The sequence below is a fragment of the Kryptolebias marmoratus genome, linkage group LG9, assembly GCF_001649575.2.
Source record: "Kryptolebias marmoratus isolate JLee-2015 linkage group LG9, ASM164957v2, whole genome shotgun sequence".
Classification (NCBI taxonomy): domain Eukaryota; kingdom Metazoa; phylum Chordata; class Actinopteri; order Cyprinodontiformes; family Rivulidae; genus Kryptolebias; species Kryptolebias marmoratus.
In genome coordinates this window covers 10,005,996-10,022,935 of record NC_051438.1, presented here as the reverse complement: position 1 = coordinate 10,022,935, position 16,940 = coordinate 10,005,996, and the positions used below count along the sequence as shown (strand labels likewise).

The 16,940-nt window shown below is 43.2% G+C and overlaps 1 protein-coding gene across 2 annotated transcripts in view; it reads right to left on the bottom strand.

Moving 5' to 3' along the window:
- Positions 1 to 5,090: 5,090 nt before the first annotated feature.
- LOC108237972 (androgen receptor) overlaps positions 5,091 to 16,940 on the bottom strand; it is a 13,417-nt gene continuing 1,567 nt past the window's right edge. Inside the window, exons 2-9 of one of the 2 annotated variants that reach the window (XM_025006708.2) lie at positions 15,224 to 15,360; positions 14,846 to 14,962; positions 14,329 to 14,484; positions 13,127 to 13,333; positions 12,499 to 12,643; positions 10,582 to 10,712; positions 10,250 to 10,401; positions 5,091 to 6,127 (exon numbers count right to left, since the gene is read on the bottom strand). In XM_025006708.2, the coding sequence (XP_024862476.1) occupies positions 5,963 to 6,127; positions 10,250 to 10,401; positions 10,582 to 10,712; positions 12,499 to 12,643; positions 13,127 to 13,333; positions 14,329 to 14,484; positions 14,846 to 14,962; positions 15,224 to 15,360 (1,210 nt within the window). In that variant the 3' untranslated portion in view covers positions 5,091 to 5,962. The remainder of the gene's footprint in view (positions 6,128 to 10,249; positions 10,402 to 10,581; positions 10,713 to 12,498; positions 12,644 to 13,126; positions 13,334 to 14,328; positions 14,485 to 14,845; positions 14,963 to 15,223; positions 15,361 to 16,940) is intronic. The other variant, XM_017419726.3, reaches the window with a different exon arrangement.

The following is a 16,940-nucleotide window of genomic DNA, read 5'->3' as shown; positions in this document are numbered from 1 at the left end:
CCCCCCCCACACACACACACACCCCTGCTCTCAGTGCTATCAGGTTGCCACTCCTCCTCCTTCAGCCCATTACACAGGCCTCTTTATGCTGTGCTAAAAGCTGCTCATGTTCAAACCCTCCTGGGGAAAGCTCCTTAAAGCATGTCAGGATGAGAGGCCCTGTCTGGTAAAATATTAATAGGAAGTTAATTGGTTGTTAATGGACTGGTGCTTGGGCAGGAATCGGCTTCCATTAGATAGACCACACCAACACTCCATTTGGGGGTGTCATCTTACCACCTTTTTAATCTAATTGGTTTCCGGTCAATGTAGCCGTGAGTTGTCGTAACCTGGTGCTCAGAACAATATTATACAGGAAAACGAAACTCCGCCTTTAGTCCGTTCTAAGTTCAGAATGGTTATATATTCAATCTTTATTAAACAAGATTGAAGACAAAATAGAAAAGCTGTGTGTTAATCAGAGTCCACCCTTGCTTATTTCTTAGGATTTAAGAGGGAAAGTAGCAGCCATGTGCTGCTGATCGTCATCGGTGTGAACACCTCCATTAAATCGGTGTGAACACCTCTGTTAAAGCAGGAGTTTTAGGAGTTGGCTGCTCTGGGCCATACGGGTGTGTATAAGCACAATGCCAAGGCGGAAAGACATCAGCAATGAACTTGGAGAAGCAACTGCCCATAAATCTGGGATGGGTTAAATGTAATTTCTAAACAATTTGAAGTCCTTTATTCTACAGTAAAAAAAACAAAAAAAAAACAGCTTATTCACAAGCGCAAAACATTTAGGAGAAGTACCAATCTTTCCAGGAGAGAATGTCCCAGGAAATTCACCCCAAGGTCAGACCATGCAATGATCGGAGAAATTGAAAAATAAAATTAAAAAAAATAAAAATAATAGCTCCATTTCACATTCTACAGTCCTCAGTTAGCAGATTAAAGGTTAAATGTTAAATTTCATGACAGGACAATTAGATAAACACTGAACAAGTAGAACTTGTTTGGTAGGGTTGCCGAAGAAATTCTCTTCTATCTAAAAACAACACTGCAGCCTGACTTAGGTTTATAAAGGTGCATCTGAATGAACCACAAGACTTCTGAACCAGTGTCCTTTATTCAGATGAGACTAAAGTACAGATGTTTACCCATAATACACAGCACATCAGCACAAACACCTCAAACCCACTGTAAAGCACGGTGGTGGAGGACTGATGATTTGAGCACCTTGCAGTCACCGAGTCGACCTTGAACTCCTTCGTAGACCAGATGATTATAGAGACAAATGCGAGGCCGTCCGTCTGACAGCGGATGCTTGGACCAAACCGGGTCATGATGCAGCAGGACGGTGAGCCCAAACGCTGCAGTGGATCTCCGACCAAATGGCTGAGAACAAAACGGGCCAAAGTGCAGATCTCATCCTGACTGGAATGCTGTGGCAGGAATAAAAAAAACAAGGAAGACAGAAAACACCCAGCTTGCTGATATTTATTAATCCTTTACAAAAAAAAAATGTCAAACAGAAAAACCATTTTAAGCAACAGATTGCGTCTAGCCTAAGATTGTGAAAGAGCTTATCAGAGAAGGAACAAGGCCAGCAGCAGTCTGATCGGAGCTGGAAGGTCGTACGACTTGGAGGGCAGCATGACCACCAAACTGTGGACAGAAAGACTCTACGTGATGACCCCGTTACCTCCCGATGAGGACACGTCAGAAGACCTATCATTAAATCTTGTTTTCCACAACACCGGGCAGAATGAATGTCCGCGAACCCGAATGAACTGAAACAACAATGTAGAGAAGAGTGGGCCAAAATTCCTCCAGAACCATGTGAGAGACTGGTTAAAAAACAATCAAACAGAAAAACAACTGCTGAGAGAGGTTCTCGAAGCTGCAGAAACACGATTTAGTTTTCACGCTGCTCTTTCGTTTTGGCTTCATCTTTGTTTAGCAAATGTTGACGTGGTGAAATCTGTTGTGTGTTTTTGTACACTTGAGGTTAAAATTGCATAGTTTCACAACCTGATAAAAACCAGATCTTTTTTTTTTATGTCCTGATACGTAAAACCTTTGAACTGACAGAGGGTGGACTTTCTTTCTCTTTACTGCACGGCAGAGCTGTTGCGCCTAGAATCAACAGCGTTTCCTCGTTGTATCAGAACTGAACCTGTTCAGTCACTTTGGTGTCAGCTTTTAACCGAGTTTACCCTTCTGTTCATCAAGCATTGTTTTTTTTTTTCACTTCGCACATTCTCGTCCTGGCTTTCCTTGTGTTAATCTCCTCTCTTTGGAAACATACGGAAACAGTTTTGGCTTTTGTTGTTTGTGGTCAACATGGCTGCACTTTCTGTGGTCGTTGCCCAAAAGAAAAAGGAAAAAAAAAAACTGAAAAAAGGAAAAAAAAAAAAAAACTTCTTCTGGAGGAGACATGCAGTATTGATGCAGAGCAGACTCGGAGAAACACAGAAATCAAACAGAATCTAAACTAAGTTCAAATGTCGACATCAACACATGCATTTACTTCGGCCAACCTATGAGACGGCGCTCCTTTTAAGGGAAGCCACATGGGCATGTGCAGCGGGGGAATATATTTAGAAATAAGTGATATTTCAGCGTCTCTTTGCGATCCCAGCCTCGTTCAGCTCCAGTTCATTTATGAGAGGGACAAATACTTGTTGAAAGAGGTTCTTCAGGAAATGGGACTTAAAATGATGGTGGAGGTTAGGCAGACAGACTTTTTTTATTTTATTTTTTTATAGATTGGGGTTTCAGAGACACCCTGAACAGGGCAGCTCTTAAAGTAAATTCATTTTCAGTGTGGGCTGTTTAAATCAAGTGAGACTTTTCCTCGTAGCTACAAATGTGATGATGTGGAATAATAGAAAAAAAAACAGATAAAATTTACAAAACAGTGATAAAAAATGCTTTGTGTTCTTTTTTAAGTAAAGTTGCAGTAATTTTAATTATTGCAATTTTTTAATGCAACAAGATCCCTTATCACGACTCACACTGTTTAGCTGTAGCTCTGCTCAAATGTAGAGTGAATCTGTGTCCACAACAGGGGTCAGATGTCAACAGATCTAACAGATGTCCGCCTGCTTGTCCTCTTTTCTTATTGTTGAGTTTCATTTATCTGATGTAGACGCCCCACGAGCGTTCGAACACATCAGATCAGGACACACGTTTGTCTTTTAATATGATAAAATGACTAAATAAACAGGATTTTTACCACAGCCACGTGTGTGTTGAATTCAGGCTTCTTGCCTCCATGTAGGTTCTGAACAACCTGCCGTTCTGCGAAGGATTTTGTGTCTCTGAGGCCTCTGCGTCCAGCTGAGCTCATCAGATACAAACTAGAAGTTTTCTGAAGACATTCTGAAGGGTGCCGACGCAGCCGCTGCCTGAAATTCCAACAAACCTCAACTTTTTCCTATAAAGATCAAAAATAGGCTGAGACTTATTTTTGTAACGATAAGAGACAAAGAAATGCTAAAGCTGCTGCCAGTGACTCGTTAGGGTCACCATGGTAACCGCATAACTGTGTCTGTCACTCTCTGACAGAAGTCTATATATAATTTGCAAAAGTTTTTTTTTTTTATCATTTCAGCATTGAGTTCTCACGGAAACAGCGGTTTTGGAGCCCCAATATGGTAATTTGTGAAAAAAGGGTTCAAGAGCAACAAAAACCTTGAAAAGCCGCTCTTACATTTTTAATAAAAACGCAAACTTTTTGAAAATGATGTCATAGTTCCACCTCTAATCTAACCTACGGCCCGAGGGAGTCCTCTTCTCGTTGTGTTTACATTTGGCACCCAGCATGTAAACTTTATGCACATGTCCTACAACGTGTTTTCTGTTTTCGGTGCATTTCTGTGTCAGCATCACAGCGCCACCTACAGGCCCGGCATAGTTACTACAACGTTTTGGGTCATTTTTGGTGTTTCTGTGTGGATGAAGACATTTCTAGAAATGATGTCGTGTTTAGGAGATGTTTTTAGAAATGACCAAAGGCCTGTTTTGAAACAAATGTGCTTCTGTGGGAGCAAATAATACGACAGTCAGACAAACTGTGAACACAGACTGGAAATTAAGGCTCAAACAAATGGTCACCAAGCAAAAACTACAGGATATCAAACTGAAAACACTCCTGAATCACAAGTGGTGAATTTTTATGTCTACAGTGTTTTATGTAGAAAATGTGACAACCTAAAAAAGCACCTCACTTCCAGTTTTGAAATACACATTCTGAGCTCAGATACAATGGAAGTCTATGAGAGAGAAGATGTGTGCACTCTGCACTCTGGGTGGATATTATAAAGAAAAAACACAAATCCTATAGCAATTAGAGCGTAAAATAAGACAAAAATACTTACGTTTTGATGTACAAATTGAAAAAAATATTCGGAGAAGTTCAGACGGCTCAAAAGTAGTGCATGACATCATCGCGCCAAGTTGAATATTTTGTGTTAAAATCTCCAAAAATTATAAAACTTAAACGGCAATAGTGCAAATATATCAAATATCGAATAGATATCAAAATGTCCGTTCAGTCATGTGAAGTCCAACTTTCTGTGACCTGTATAAACTTTGAATGATGTTCCTACTGTGAAGTATGAACTATAGAGCTCCGAAACGCAGCTCGGCAAATATACTTTTTGTATGTATGTGTGGGAGGAACAGCAAATAGAAAGTAGTAATAATGGTGCTTCAGTACGTTTGAAACAACATTACTTTAAACACACACTCATTAGATCCACTCACCAGCACTAAAAAAAATTTGAAAATCCGCAGTCGCCTCTCATTCCAAACCAACATTCACACTTTCCGTTTCGTTTCAGCACACGTTACGCTGTAAACATTGCACGCAGAGAGCAGAGCTTTGGCTGGACATTTAATGTTTAGCAAATGTGTCAGAAGCTACAACGAATACAGGGTAACACACGAAAAGCATTTGCAAAAGAACACCTTTAGGAAACAGTAGAAAAGTTACACAACAGTATGAAATATCCACTTTGATAAAAACTGGACTTGTCTGGCACTGGAAAACTTGTTTTTTTGTTAGTTTGTTTTTTTTGTTCTTTTTAAGAAAGTCACCCATCGTTTTAGCTGACAACTGCACCTTTCAATTCTTTCCTCCATTGTTGCTGGTGCAAGTTATTTTTTTTGTTGTTTTTTTTTTAATCCCGACATCGAAAGTTCATAAATATACATTCAACATTAGCTTTACCGCAGTCACTTTGAAGGTGTTTAATTGGACACACTAAACATGAACACATAATAAAAACATTCGGCAAGTTGTTTTCCAAAAAAAAGACGTGAGAAGCGCATTCGAGAAAAAAAACAAAAAAAATGTTTTATATGCCTTCAGGCAAGAGAGCATGCAAGTCACGACTGCTTATTATTAACTGTCAATCAAACAGTTTTTTTTTTTTTTTTTTAGCTCAGGTGCACACAATAACGCTCATTGTGAAAAAAGCGAGTTCAAATGTCAGACTACAGCACACAGGAAAAAAAAAAAGCGTAGGGGATGTGAACTCTGCAAACATGTTTTTCTCACTACTGTCTTCGTGTCTCAGCTGACGGGAATCAGTAAGAGGAGCTGAAGACGTCTACATGCCGGCTGTCATTGGCTCGAGTGGAGAAATGCATGCGTTTTTTTTCTGTTTCGTTATTTAAATTAGCTCCCCAAATTAAAAAAATAAAAATAACAAATACAATCTGATGTGCTTGATATAGTGAGCGGACAGCAAGCAGAGCAGCGTGGATGTGGCTACGTTACAATACACTGGAAGAATGTGCTCTCCTCTCTCCTTTCAACCACAGCTTATGTCGCTTCTTTCACTTCATAAAAAAGCCTGACACTTCTCCTGCCGTTTCGCCTCCCCCCCCCTCCCCCAGGGTGGAACGCCTTTCCCGGGCGTCGGAGCCCGCTCGTCCGAAAAAGGACGAGCGGCGGAGGCTCTCGCTTGGCCTAGGCCGTGTTGTGGAAAAGGATGGGCTTCACCATGCCCGAGAGGATCTTGGGCACATGGACGCTGACGATCTCGGAGATCATCTCCGGGAAGTTGACGCGCATCTGCAGGGACTGGGCTTGGATGAAGAGGTCGTAGGTGAACTGGTGCAGCTTCCTGACGATCTAAGATGACGAGAGAGAGGGAAAAGCAAAAAAAAAAAAAAAGTTAAAGTTTTAGATTTAGCAGATAAGACTGTAGTATTTGCGCTAAGTGTTGAAAAAGGGGGGAGGAAAAACAAGTAACGCTGACGGTTGCAACTTGAGGCTAGAGATGCCGTTTCCTCTCCGAGGCCACACCTGACACGCCTTGAGTTCCACCGATGGGGAAAATATCAGAGATATCTCGATCGGTTCTGGTCCTGTGCCTAAAGGGGCTCAGACGAGACGATCCCTGGCTGCTTTCCAGCTCATGAGGCACAGCGCAGAGCATTTACGAGACAAAGTGCATCAGAGCTGCTCTCTGCGGGTGGGGGCTTCGAAGAGTCTCACCCCGCTGGTCTCGCCCCTGTCAGCCATCTCAGGAGTTTCTCCTCTGACAGCTAATTGTTTTAACTTAAGTCCTCAAGCTGCTCCAGGAGGAAGGTGGTTCATCCACACCCCCTAGTGGTTGAACACCTGCTGAGGACATGTATTAATGTCTCGTTCTGAATTCCATCCGTAGTGTAGGAAGTGATTGCTGATGACTGAGCTGCTGTCCCTCCTGGCCAGGACGCTTTTGCAAATTAAAGTCCTAGAATTCCTTGAATAAAATGCATATGGCCTGCTGCCTTTCATGCTAGAAAATTAAACTAAAATCGTCTTATGATGAGAAATGACAAAGCTGTAGCTGTTTTTGGTCAAACCTTGAAAGTTACGTTACGCACGACCTCGTGTAATATCTTGTGTGAGCTGTTGGAGCTTGGAGTACGTGCTGTAAATGATTCTCAGCTACTACCGCGCCAAATTTTAGCTCAACGTCTGAAAAATTCACTGAGGTACAGCCATTTTTGTGTCGGCTATGGCCCAATACTCGCCCTCCACCCTACGCCCCTCTGTGAAGGGTGTACTCAGTGGAAGTGCACAGAAGGGTTTGTGTGTTCTGGTTACAAGCATGCAGACATTGGAGAATTGGGACAATAAGGGTTACGTCATCGACTTGCGCCTCTGGGCCGTAACTGTGACATCCAACATGGCGGACCAGTCGCTGTTTTGGTATTTTAAGAAGGTGCCGGTACGATTTTAAAAGTACAGTTTAGGTATTTCTGCTTTCCAAAGTCATTGCAAGAGATATTTGGCTGTTCAGATGTGTTTTGTTCTGACTTGTTGAATATGGAGCAAAGTTTGATAGTTTTCACACATGTACAGCAGAATGAAACAAGAATTATTTCAATACTTTACATTTAGAAACTGCTTTTTTCATGAGAGACGCAGCTCGCTCTGTCACCACCGCCATATTTCTGCCGTTTAATTCAAAACCCTTTCATTATCAATAAAGATCATTTTTAAAAATCAAAACATCACATGCAGCAATGAATTGTGGGTAAATACTTTGCCGAAGTCCACCTGGATGTGGGCTTAGCCAGAGGGTGGAAGTAGTACACAAAGGGGGCAGGGCTAAAGAGCACTCTGGAGAATTGGGACACACTACGCACTCAAACCCTTCAGCATGAACGCACATTTGAAGGACATGAGGGTGGGAGTGGGAGTATTGGGACGGGGCCTAAATTCAATTAGCTGTGGCAGCCATCTTAAATTGGACTCACCCTAAAAGTAAATTAGTTGTAGACGCACATCTAGTGATTACTTTCTGAGTTTTATTAAAATCCATCCAGTGGTTCATGAGATATTTTGCTAACAGACAGACATGGTCGAGTCCAACAGCCAATGCCAAAGTTTTAGGCAGAGATGTCTCAAAGTTTGTGTTGAGTGTGACTCAATGTCAAAAATCCCTCGTATACAAATACAGCCATGTTCCCAGGCTCTGTTAGGACTACATGATGAATATGTGAGTGATAATTATCAGGAAAAAAAAAAAGTATGTCCGAGATGATAAATAAGCTCACAGAGGGTGATTCATTTCAAGGTTTTACTGATGGAATTTCTCTTGGCTACATTTGCACCCAGATGTTTAAAAAAAGAAACAACACGGTGGATTGGTGGTGCATAAACACGAACCGTGACCCTTTAATCTGGTCACGCGGTCTGAGCGCTCGGAGAGATTGTATGCTCACCGTTTCCTTCGCCCCTTCCTCCTGAGCTACGCTGCGCTGACAGAAACGTCTGGGTGTCGGGGCTCCTGTCAGCCGATGCCAATAATGTGCAATTAAACACGAGCTGTCTGCTCGTTTTATTGTTCGAACCTGTCCTGGGTTTGAGCTGGCCAAATACAAGTGAGGCAACGCCTCCTGAGAAGAACGGATGATATATATTCCTCTTTAGACGACAGGCATGAAGCTGAAGCAGTATGTTCAGACTAGGGTCTCCAATCCTGGTCCTGGAGGGCCACCATCCTGCAGATTTTACTTGTTTCTCTCCTCCAACACACCTGATTTAAATCAATGGCTGATTAACAGGCTTCTGTAGAACAAAAGGAGGTCATTTACTTTTGGAGTCAGCTTGATCCAACAGGGCCGCCACGGCTAATCGTCCCTAACAAACACAAAAACGGCTGCAGCTCAGTCAGTTTTTACAGATATTGATCTAAAACTTGACGTGGTCGTAGCTGAGAGTCAATAGGGTTGCTACACGCGTCAGCGTATGTATCGATTCTTCAGTTGCGCAATCGGAGCAGACGAACGTATGAAGGGAGGGAGGAAGAGGATCGAGGAAAAAAAGAGAGAGCAATGCTTGTTTGTTTCGTCCAACGCTCCCACCCACTCCGATGCAGAATAGTGACGTCCGTGTCACTTCAGTGAGGTAAAAGTAGAATAAAAAGTGGCTCTGAAAAACATCGGATATGTTTCAGATTTCGGAAAGTGATCTGGGTCTGATTTGAAAAAAACATCTAATTTGGGATGTTCAGACTGTAATCCAAAAAAAAAGCTCCTCAGAGTTGAAGTTTACTAACATCAGTAAAACTGTTAACTTAAGTTAGAGTTTATACTTCTCAGGTAAAACAATGACTCCAACTAAAACACCGGTTCATACAACTAAAACTGGTTAATGTTTTTCTTCTTCTTTGTGTCCTTTTGTTTTTCTCCTGTCCTGTTCATTTTCCATGTGTGTGTGTGTGTGTGTGTGTGTGTGTGTGTGTGTGTTTTCCAGTGATAGTTGTAGAGTCTTTAATTTACCCAACAGCCTAACCGGAGACTGGAAGTTGAAATCAACTTTTTAACTAAGGGCCTAAGTTCAGGGCAATGAGTACAAGCTTCACAGGAAACTAAACTTTTAAACACGTAACTCCTGTATGTCGCCATGAAAGGTGGGCGAGCATGTAAGTGCCTGTGTTTGTTTGTTTGTCCGTTAGCAAAACATCTCCTGCATCTCATGGATTTTAATGAAACTTTCAAAACAAGATCAATGGATATGCATCTTCAGCTGATTGTTTTTTTTTTGCCACAGGTTATCATACACATACTGTCCATAACTGAGTCAGTTTTACAAATACTGAGCTAAAATTCGGTGTGGTAGTAGCTGAGAGTCATTCCCATCTCATACTCTAAGCGTTAACAGATCAAACAATATCTTTGTTTAAAACTTTGTTGTGCAAAGCGAGTCGTATCTTTAAGAAATTCGAGCTTCATTGTTTGAATGTACAGACTGCCATTAGATGAAATTGAAATTAACAGAATAAAAGTCGTTTCTCTAGGAAATCTGAGCCCTGACAGAAACAAAAACCCTCCTTTTTTCAGTGGCTCTAAATTTGAAATCCATCATCATCACTCACAACAGATAAAAAAAAAAAAAAAGAATAAAAAGTAGCAATTCACGTTGATGCCAGCAGGTGGAGCCAGTGCATAGAAAATGGAAAACAAACAGAACCCTAACCTGCCAAGTACTTAGATAAACTCCTGCTTAAATTTTAATGGTAATAACTGACAGAGTCTGTTGAAATAACCTCATTGTGGCTGTTACAAATAAACTAACACTGTTTCACGGGGAGCCAAATACAGTGTTTATGTTGGGAGATCCAAATGACTTTCTCTCGAAGTAGGCCGCTGACAAATGACACTTACATAACGCTTCAGAGACATGCGGTGGCGCTTGCTTCAGTGAAAACAAAAACTGGAAAAAAAAAACAAAAAACGGAGAGTCACGTGTTTTTACCGACTGGAGGTAGTCCAGCAGTTGCGTGAGCTGAAACAGCCTCTGCATCCGGGTGGTCTCGCCGTGGTTGCTGGCCAAGCGGTCCAGCTCCTTGATGTAGGAGGTCCGCAGTTCATCAAAACAACGCTGGCTCTTCAGGCCCTCCACTGGCACTGTGACCACAAAAAGCCAGAACACGACAATAACTCTCGTGGACTTTATCCGTCCCATCAATGCTCTGAAACGCTCGGGTCATAACTCACTCGCCTTAGTTCAAGCTATTCTTTTATTGTTTTTTTTGTTTTGTTTTTTAATTTTATTGTTTTTTTAAGACACGATGCCAGCTGACTCACTGATACTGAAGAGGACCAGGGCCTTCATGCAGAGGAACTCTTCCTCAGTAACCTCCAGCTTGCAGAACCTCTGGGCGAGCAGCTTCATCCTCACACAGTGTTCATACATACTGGACACTTGCATCCGCTGGCTGCGAGGAAGGGTCAAGACATAAAAAAAATAGAGAGATAGAAAGAAAGAAAAAAAAAAGACAGCGTGAGAGGGGAAGCTTGAGCACACAAGGTGCGACAAAAAGCAAAGACGTGTGAAGCCAGGAGATGTTCAGGCCGAGCGAAATCTAGACAGGAGGAAGAGAATTAATGGCTGCGGGGACAGGAGTGGAGGGGGACAGAGAAAACGCAGCAGGGGTGAGAGAAAAATGAGCTAGGTGGATAATGGAAAAAAAGGAGAGCGACAAAGAGACGGAGAGAAATGAGGGTCAGCATGAGGGGCAGGCGTACCCATTAACCATGCAGGTCACAGGCAGACACGTGGAGGTAAGGAGGTCCAACGCGCAGAGAGTGAGAGTTTTGCTGACGTAACACACACACACACACAAAAAAAAGCAAGAACACCAAACACGCCTCCCTGAGGGCCTCATTTACAAATGCACAACACTTGTCTTCATCACGCGCCTCTAATCTGTGACACAAAGTCTGCGTTAAGTTCTTCAAAAAAGTTCAAAGACGAGACGAAAAGTTGGAGAAAAACAACTCGAAGGTTGCGGCGCGAGTCGGAACTCATCAAGGTGACAAAAAGAGAAGAAAGACCTCAGAGCTGCGGCACTTCCTGGTTGGCGTTGTGTAAAGATGAAATGGAATAAATGATCAGAGGTGATCCCTCTGCGGCCACAATGTATACGATCAGACGCCGAGAAGAGAACACGCTTGTTTACCGTCTCGTCTGGAAAAAAAAAAAACGTTTATTGTGTGATTAGTCAGTCTTCCTCTGAAGTTCGGATTCCTCCGAGTCTTTGTCTTTCCAGCGTTGATGATAGGCGAAATCTCCTGGTGTCCCAACAAAAGCCCACGCCGCGCCACGCCAACACTCACGGCTGTTTACGCCCAAACTTTCTTCGTTTGATGAAAAACTTTCTTCGTTTGATGAAAGCACTGCGTCAAACTTGGTCAACTTTTCTTAACGCAAAAACTTTTTGATGTTATTTCACATGGCGAGTATATATATATATATATATATATATATATATACAGTTGTGTTCAGAGGTTTACATACACTCATGTGCAAGGATGTCATATTCATTTGGTGTTTTTAATTATTTATTTTAACCTTTTTTTCTGTGGAATGATTATAAACCTTGAAACTACAAAAACGTTTGAATTATTGTGTATTTTCTCTCCTCCACACTGGGTTAAAAGTATAAACACAGGCTTAATTACACACGTACATTCACATAAAGATTTTATAAGCGGGGCTGAAGGTTCTTGATTGTCTTCAGGACCAAGGCCTGCTAATGTGTCGTTAGTGATCATGAATGACTGCAGCTGGTAGTTGAGCTGTGACCGAATAAACACGATTTATTTGACGACACTTGATGGATTGGCCGATACTCAGAACATCTAAGAAGGAGCATTGTGGATCTACTCAAAAGTGGGAACGTCTTTTGGAGACGTTTCTAAAACAACTTTAGATTCCAAGATCACCAGTTGTACGGATGTGTCACCGCTTTGCTCATGCCTGAAAGAAGATCCAAAGTGCCCCCCCTCAGACGCAAAGAAATTGAACTGGAAACCTGCTGAACGTACATCTTAGTGTTTATGATTCTCACCCTGTGGGAATTATTAGAAAAACTCCACAATAAATTCAAACTTGTGTGCCCAGTTCAGTGAGGTTCAAGCAGATCATTAAATATGCCACCGATGCCCGTGATGAGTCGCTGTAAATTGCATCTACTGTGTATTTATTTATTTATGACTTACTCGTTGAAGACCAGGTCTGGAGCAAAATACAGCATCGAGCAGTTCGTGAGCGTGTAGGTCCTCCAGCCCAAAGCGAACACCATCACCCCCATCCACGACAGCTGAATCACCGACATCTGATCGTCCACTTGCAGGTCACGGAACCCTGTCAAACACAATCCTTTTAGCAAATAGTTTTAAAAAATAAATCAGCATAACATAATAACCCTTCTTGGTTTACCTATCTAAAAACAGAGACAAATGACAAGAAACATTGGCCAAAAAAAAAAACAGTTCTGCCCATTTTCAGGTTTCCATTCTTGGCTTAAGCATGAGCATATCCCCCCCTAGTGGTTAATATTTGAACCGGCCCGTTTGCTGCCTGGCACCGACTTTCTGGCAACGCCTGCAATCTTCTGATCTCAAGGCCTCGCCCAGGGCCAACAGGTTCTAGATACTTCTCAGGCGAGATTTTAAACACGCTTCTCTATCTCTGTGATCTTGGCTCACCAGCTCCTTTAAAGTTCCAAACCTTGTCAAGTACCTGTTGTTTTTGCACAGACTAAACCCAAAAAAACAAGGAACGACAGCGATGTGAAAAAAGGTGACGCGGGCGGCAGGAAGCCCCGCTCTGCCCGTGCTGGCGTACCTGGGATGGCCTTGGCCCAGCGCACCACCGTCACCAGCTGCCTCTCCCCGAGCTCGTTGAGGCTGGTGAGCAAGGACGCGGGGCTGTCGGGCTGGGCGGGGTCGTGTCCGGCGTTCACCACGGTGGGCTCGATGGACTGAAGGATGCTGAGCAGGGACAGGCAGGAGCGCAGGGTCGGGGGGATCCCTAAAGGCAAGGAATGAGGTCCTGTTAAACATTTACAAAAGATAAATAAATAAAAATTAAAAAAAGGCCTTGTATTCCTTGAAGGCATGCACATCGCCTGCAACCTTGACCATCTGACTTTGGGTAACTCTGAGTTACAGCCATTTGAGCGTTTGCTAAGTTGGATTAGCTGTGAATGCGTGTCCATTGATCCCTTCCTGAAAGTGTCATTAAAATTCGTCCGGTGATTCATGATTCATTCATTTCATGAACAAATAGGGACGACTTCAACAGTTTTAAAGGTACTCACTGCAACGAAGACTGGTCCAAAACAAAAAAAAATCATCAAGTAAGAAAAAAAAATCCATGCTATTTTCCCCCTCATATCAATGGTTAAATGGTCCTTAAATAAAAAAAAATTGTAAGCAAAATTTGCAAACGGCTGCTAACTACCACAGAAACAGCTGAAGTGACAGAAAACAGGTCAACAACGGTGACGTCCATTAAAAGAGACGTTTTTATTTGAGAAGTCAGACAATTGTGATGTGTTGGTATGCATTTCCACTCAGATTTGCTGAGTAAAGCACGCAGACAAAAATGCTTTGTTTACGTCGAGCGCGTACCCGCGTTTCAGAATCTCATATCAATAAATCTGGAAAACCACCGAAGTGAACTCGTTCAAACTGCATCATCAGATATAGTCCATAGAGTCATAGTTTGCAGTGAGTACCTTTAAACAAAGGAGTGCAGGTTAGAGATGACTCTTAGCTACTACCACACCAGACTTCGGCCGAGTTATCTTCATGTTTGTGTTTGATTGGCTGATCTTGAATTGTGCTGGCTCTATATAGCCAATGATTGCTTTGTGAGAGATTCTGGCTCCCGAGATATTTTGTTAACAGACAGATACGCGAACGCTCTGAAGCATAATCGTTCACCTTCGCCTTTCGGGGGCGGGCAATAGAGACACACAAACCAGGAGCGCAGCGTGCGTATTAGCGTGTTTAGACGTCAGCGCGATATTCGAGCTTTACCACCTTGAGCCCTGGCGGCAGCGTTTCCGGACTCCATGACGACATCCTTCTTCCCTGCCCTCTCCTCTCTGTCTCCATGGCCCCAGGCGGTGGCAGGCGGCTGCTGCTGCTGCTCCTCCTCTCCACTCCTCGTCTGTCCGGCTCCCTTCAGCCTGCGGCCTGAAATGACGAACGAGCCGGGGGGGTGGGTGGAGACAATTGTCAGCTGCGAATCGTTCGGCGATAGAAAATATCGAAACATGCAATTGCTACAAATGAGGCCGGACAGCTCCTTGAGATGTTTCTCGTGTAGGAAAGTTCTTGATCACTGGTCCCAAAACGTATAAAAAAAAAAAAAAAAGAAAGAAAGAAAGAAAGAAAAAGGGATATTTTGCCTTTGATGAAATGAAGCTGTTACACTGTGTTACAGCAGGAACACACAATCCACACGATGGGAGATATCTGACCAGCCTGACCCCTTTCGTCCAAATGCAAACCACACATAATTTCCCCACAGTGATCTTTAGGGTTAGCTTCATACCTTTTAAGCTCATCCCAGACATGAAGCATCTCTTTAGGCGGCAGGAGGCACAGTTTTTCCGCCTCAGCTTATCAATGGTGCAGTCGTTCCGGCTGGCACACAGGTGGTTCTGCTTACCTGGAGGCACAAGACACGAGAAGTCCTGGGGGACATGAGCGCTCAGCTAAAAAGGCTTGGGCCTTTTTTTGTTTTTTTACACTTAGCAATGATATGTGGGTGTTTACTGATAACAATAAAACTGGCCCTCATAATGTCAGGTCACTGCGCCCTGTCTGCATTAGAGAATAAGTGGGTGTAAGAAATTAAATCAGCGGATGTGTTCTGCAACCGTGTGTGTGTGTGTGCGCTCTTGGTGTTGTTTGTGTGCCTCACTCCCACCTGCAGCGGCCCTCTTGAAGAACACTTTGCAGCTGCCGCAGGTGACCGCTCCATAGTGACAGCCTGAAGCGTCGTCACCACACACCTGACACACTCTCCTCTCTGACAGGTACAGACCTGGGAAAAACTCCCCATGCCTGCAAGAATACACGCACACAATCAGTAAATAAGAACAATGGTGCATTTTAAAAGGGTTTTTCAACAGAAACAAAAGGCCTATTTTTTTTTTTAAAGGAACGCATATATCTTGCTAAGGAAGGACAGAGTTACTGCCATTTGTGAATGGATTTTATGCACAATCTCACACGACATTTGTCAGTGCTCAGAGTGCGTGTTGAGCGTGCCTCTCAGCTCCAACCGCACCAAATCAGAGCTCAACAGCCTGGACTGAGTTATAGCCATTTAAGTGTTGGCTTAAGGTCGATTAGTTGTGGCGGCCATTTGAACTGGACCGGCCTTCAAAACTTATTCAGTGGTAGATCCCCATTGGGTGATCACTTTCTGAGAGTTTCGTTAAAATCCATCCAGCAGTTCATGAGACAGTTTGCTAACAGACAGACAAGGTTGATGCCAAAGATTAATGGCAAGTTTTAAAGCGAAGATATCATGCAATGTGTAGCGCTTGAAATATATGTTGTGAACGACTCTCAACTACCACCATTCCAAATTTTCGCTTAATATCTATAAAACCGACAGAGTTATAGCCATTTTTGTGTTTTCTAATGTCAGTTTGCCATGGCTGAGACCTTACATTGGATTGGGCTCAAAAGTTAATCAGTTGTAGACATACATCCAACAATTATTTTCTGAAGGTTTCATTAAATTCTGCCCAGTGGTTCATGAGATATTTTGCTAACGGACAGACAGACGTGACTATAATGGTTAATGTCAAAGTTTTAAAAATAAACCTCAAGCATTCACTTAATGCTCGGAGTATGTCTTGGGGATAACTCTCAACTACCAGCACACCAGATTTTAGCTCAACATCTGCAAAATTCACAGAGTTACAGCCATCTTTGTGTTTTCAATCTCAGTTAGCTGTGGTGGCCGCCTTGAATCGGGTGGATTCCAAAAGGTAATCAGCTCTGAATGTTCATCCAACGATTCCTTTTTAGCAAGTTTCATGAAAATCTGTCCAGCGGTTCACGAGCTATTTTACTAACAGACACACACACACACACACACACACACACACACACACACACCGCCTTTCGGTTGAGCATTTATCTCGTTCAGCTCCGCATGACAAAGCAATAAACCCTCAATAAATCAGACATATTAACAGATTGGGGTCACTGGGTTTGTCCTACTTGGAGCATTAGATCCCTAACCTCTTCCATCCAATCCAATTAGATATTGGGCATTTCCTCGTGCCGGCAGCTGTGCGCACGCACGCAAGTGAGTTCGCAGATTGGAGATTAAAGAATGCCGGAGCCCCGTGAATCAGTGACTGGTGACACAGCGGGTCCACCGTCCTCTGCCCGGGAGCCCCCCGGAGCAGCAGCAGGTGCCAGGGTGCCTCGCTTCACTCGGACTCTGACACATCTACGCGTCTGGAAGTCACTTGCGCGCGGCGGCGAGCGGAGAGGAGGTTTGCGGAAAGTTGAGGGATTGGATGAACTTTGCTTCGCTCCGCCGAGATGAAACTCAGCTCGTCCAAGGCCGAGGGGAGGAACAACACAGGGAGGGGGTGGGGGGGTGGGGGGGCTGAATATGA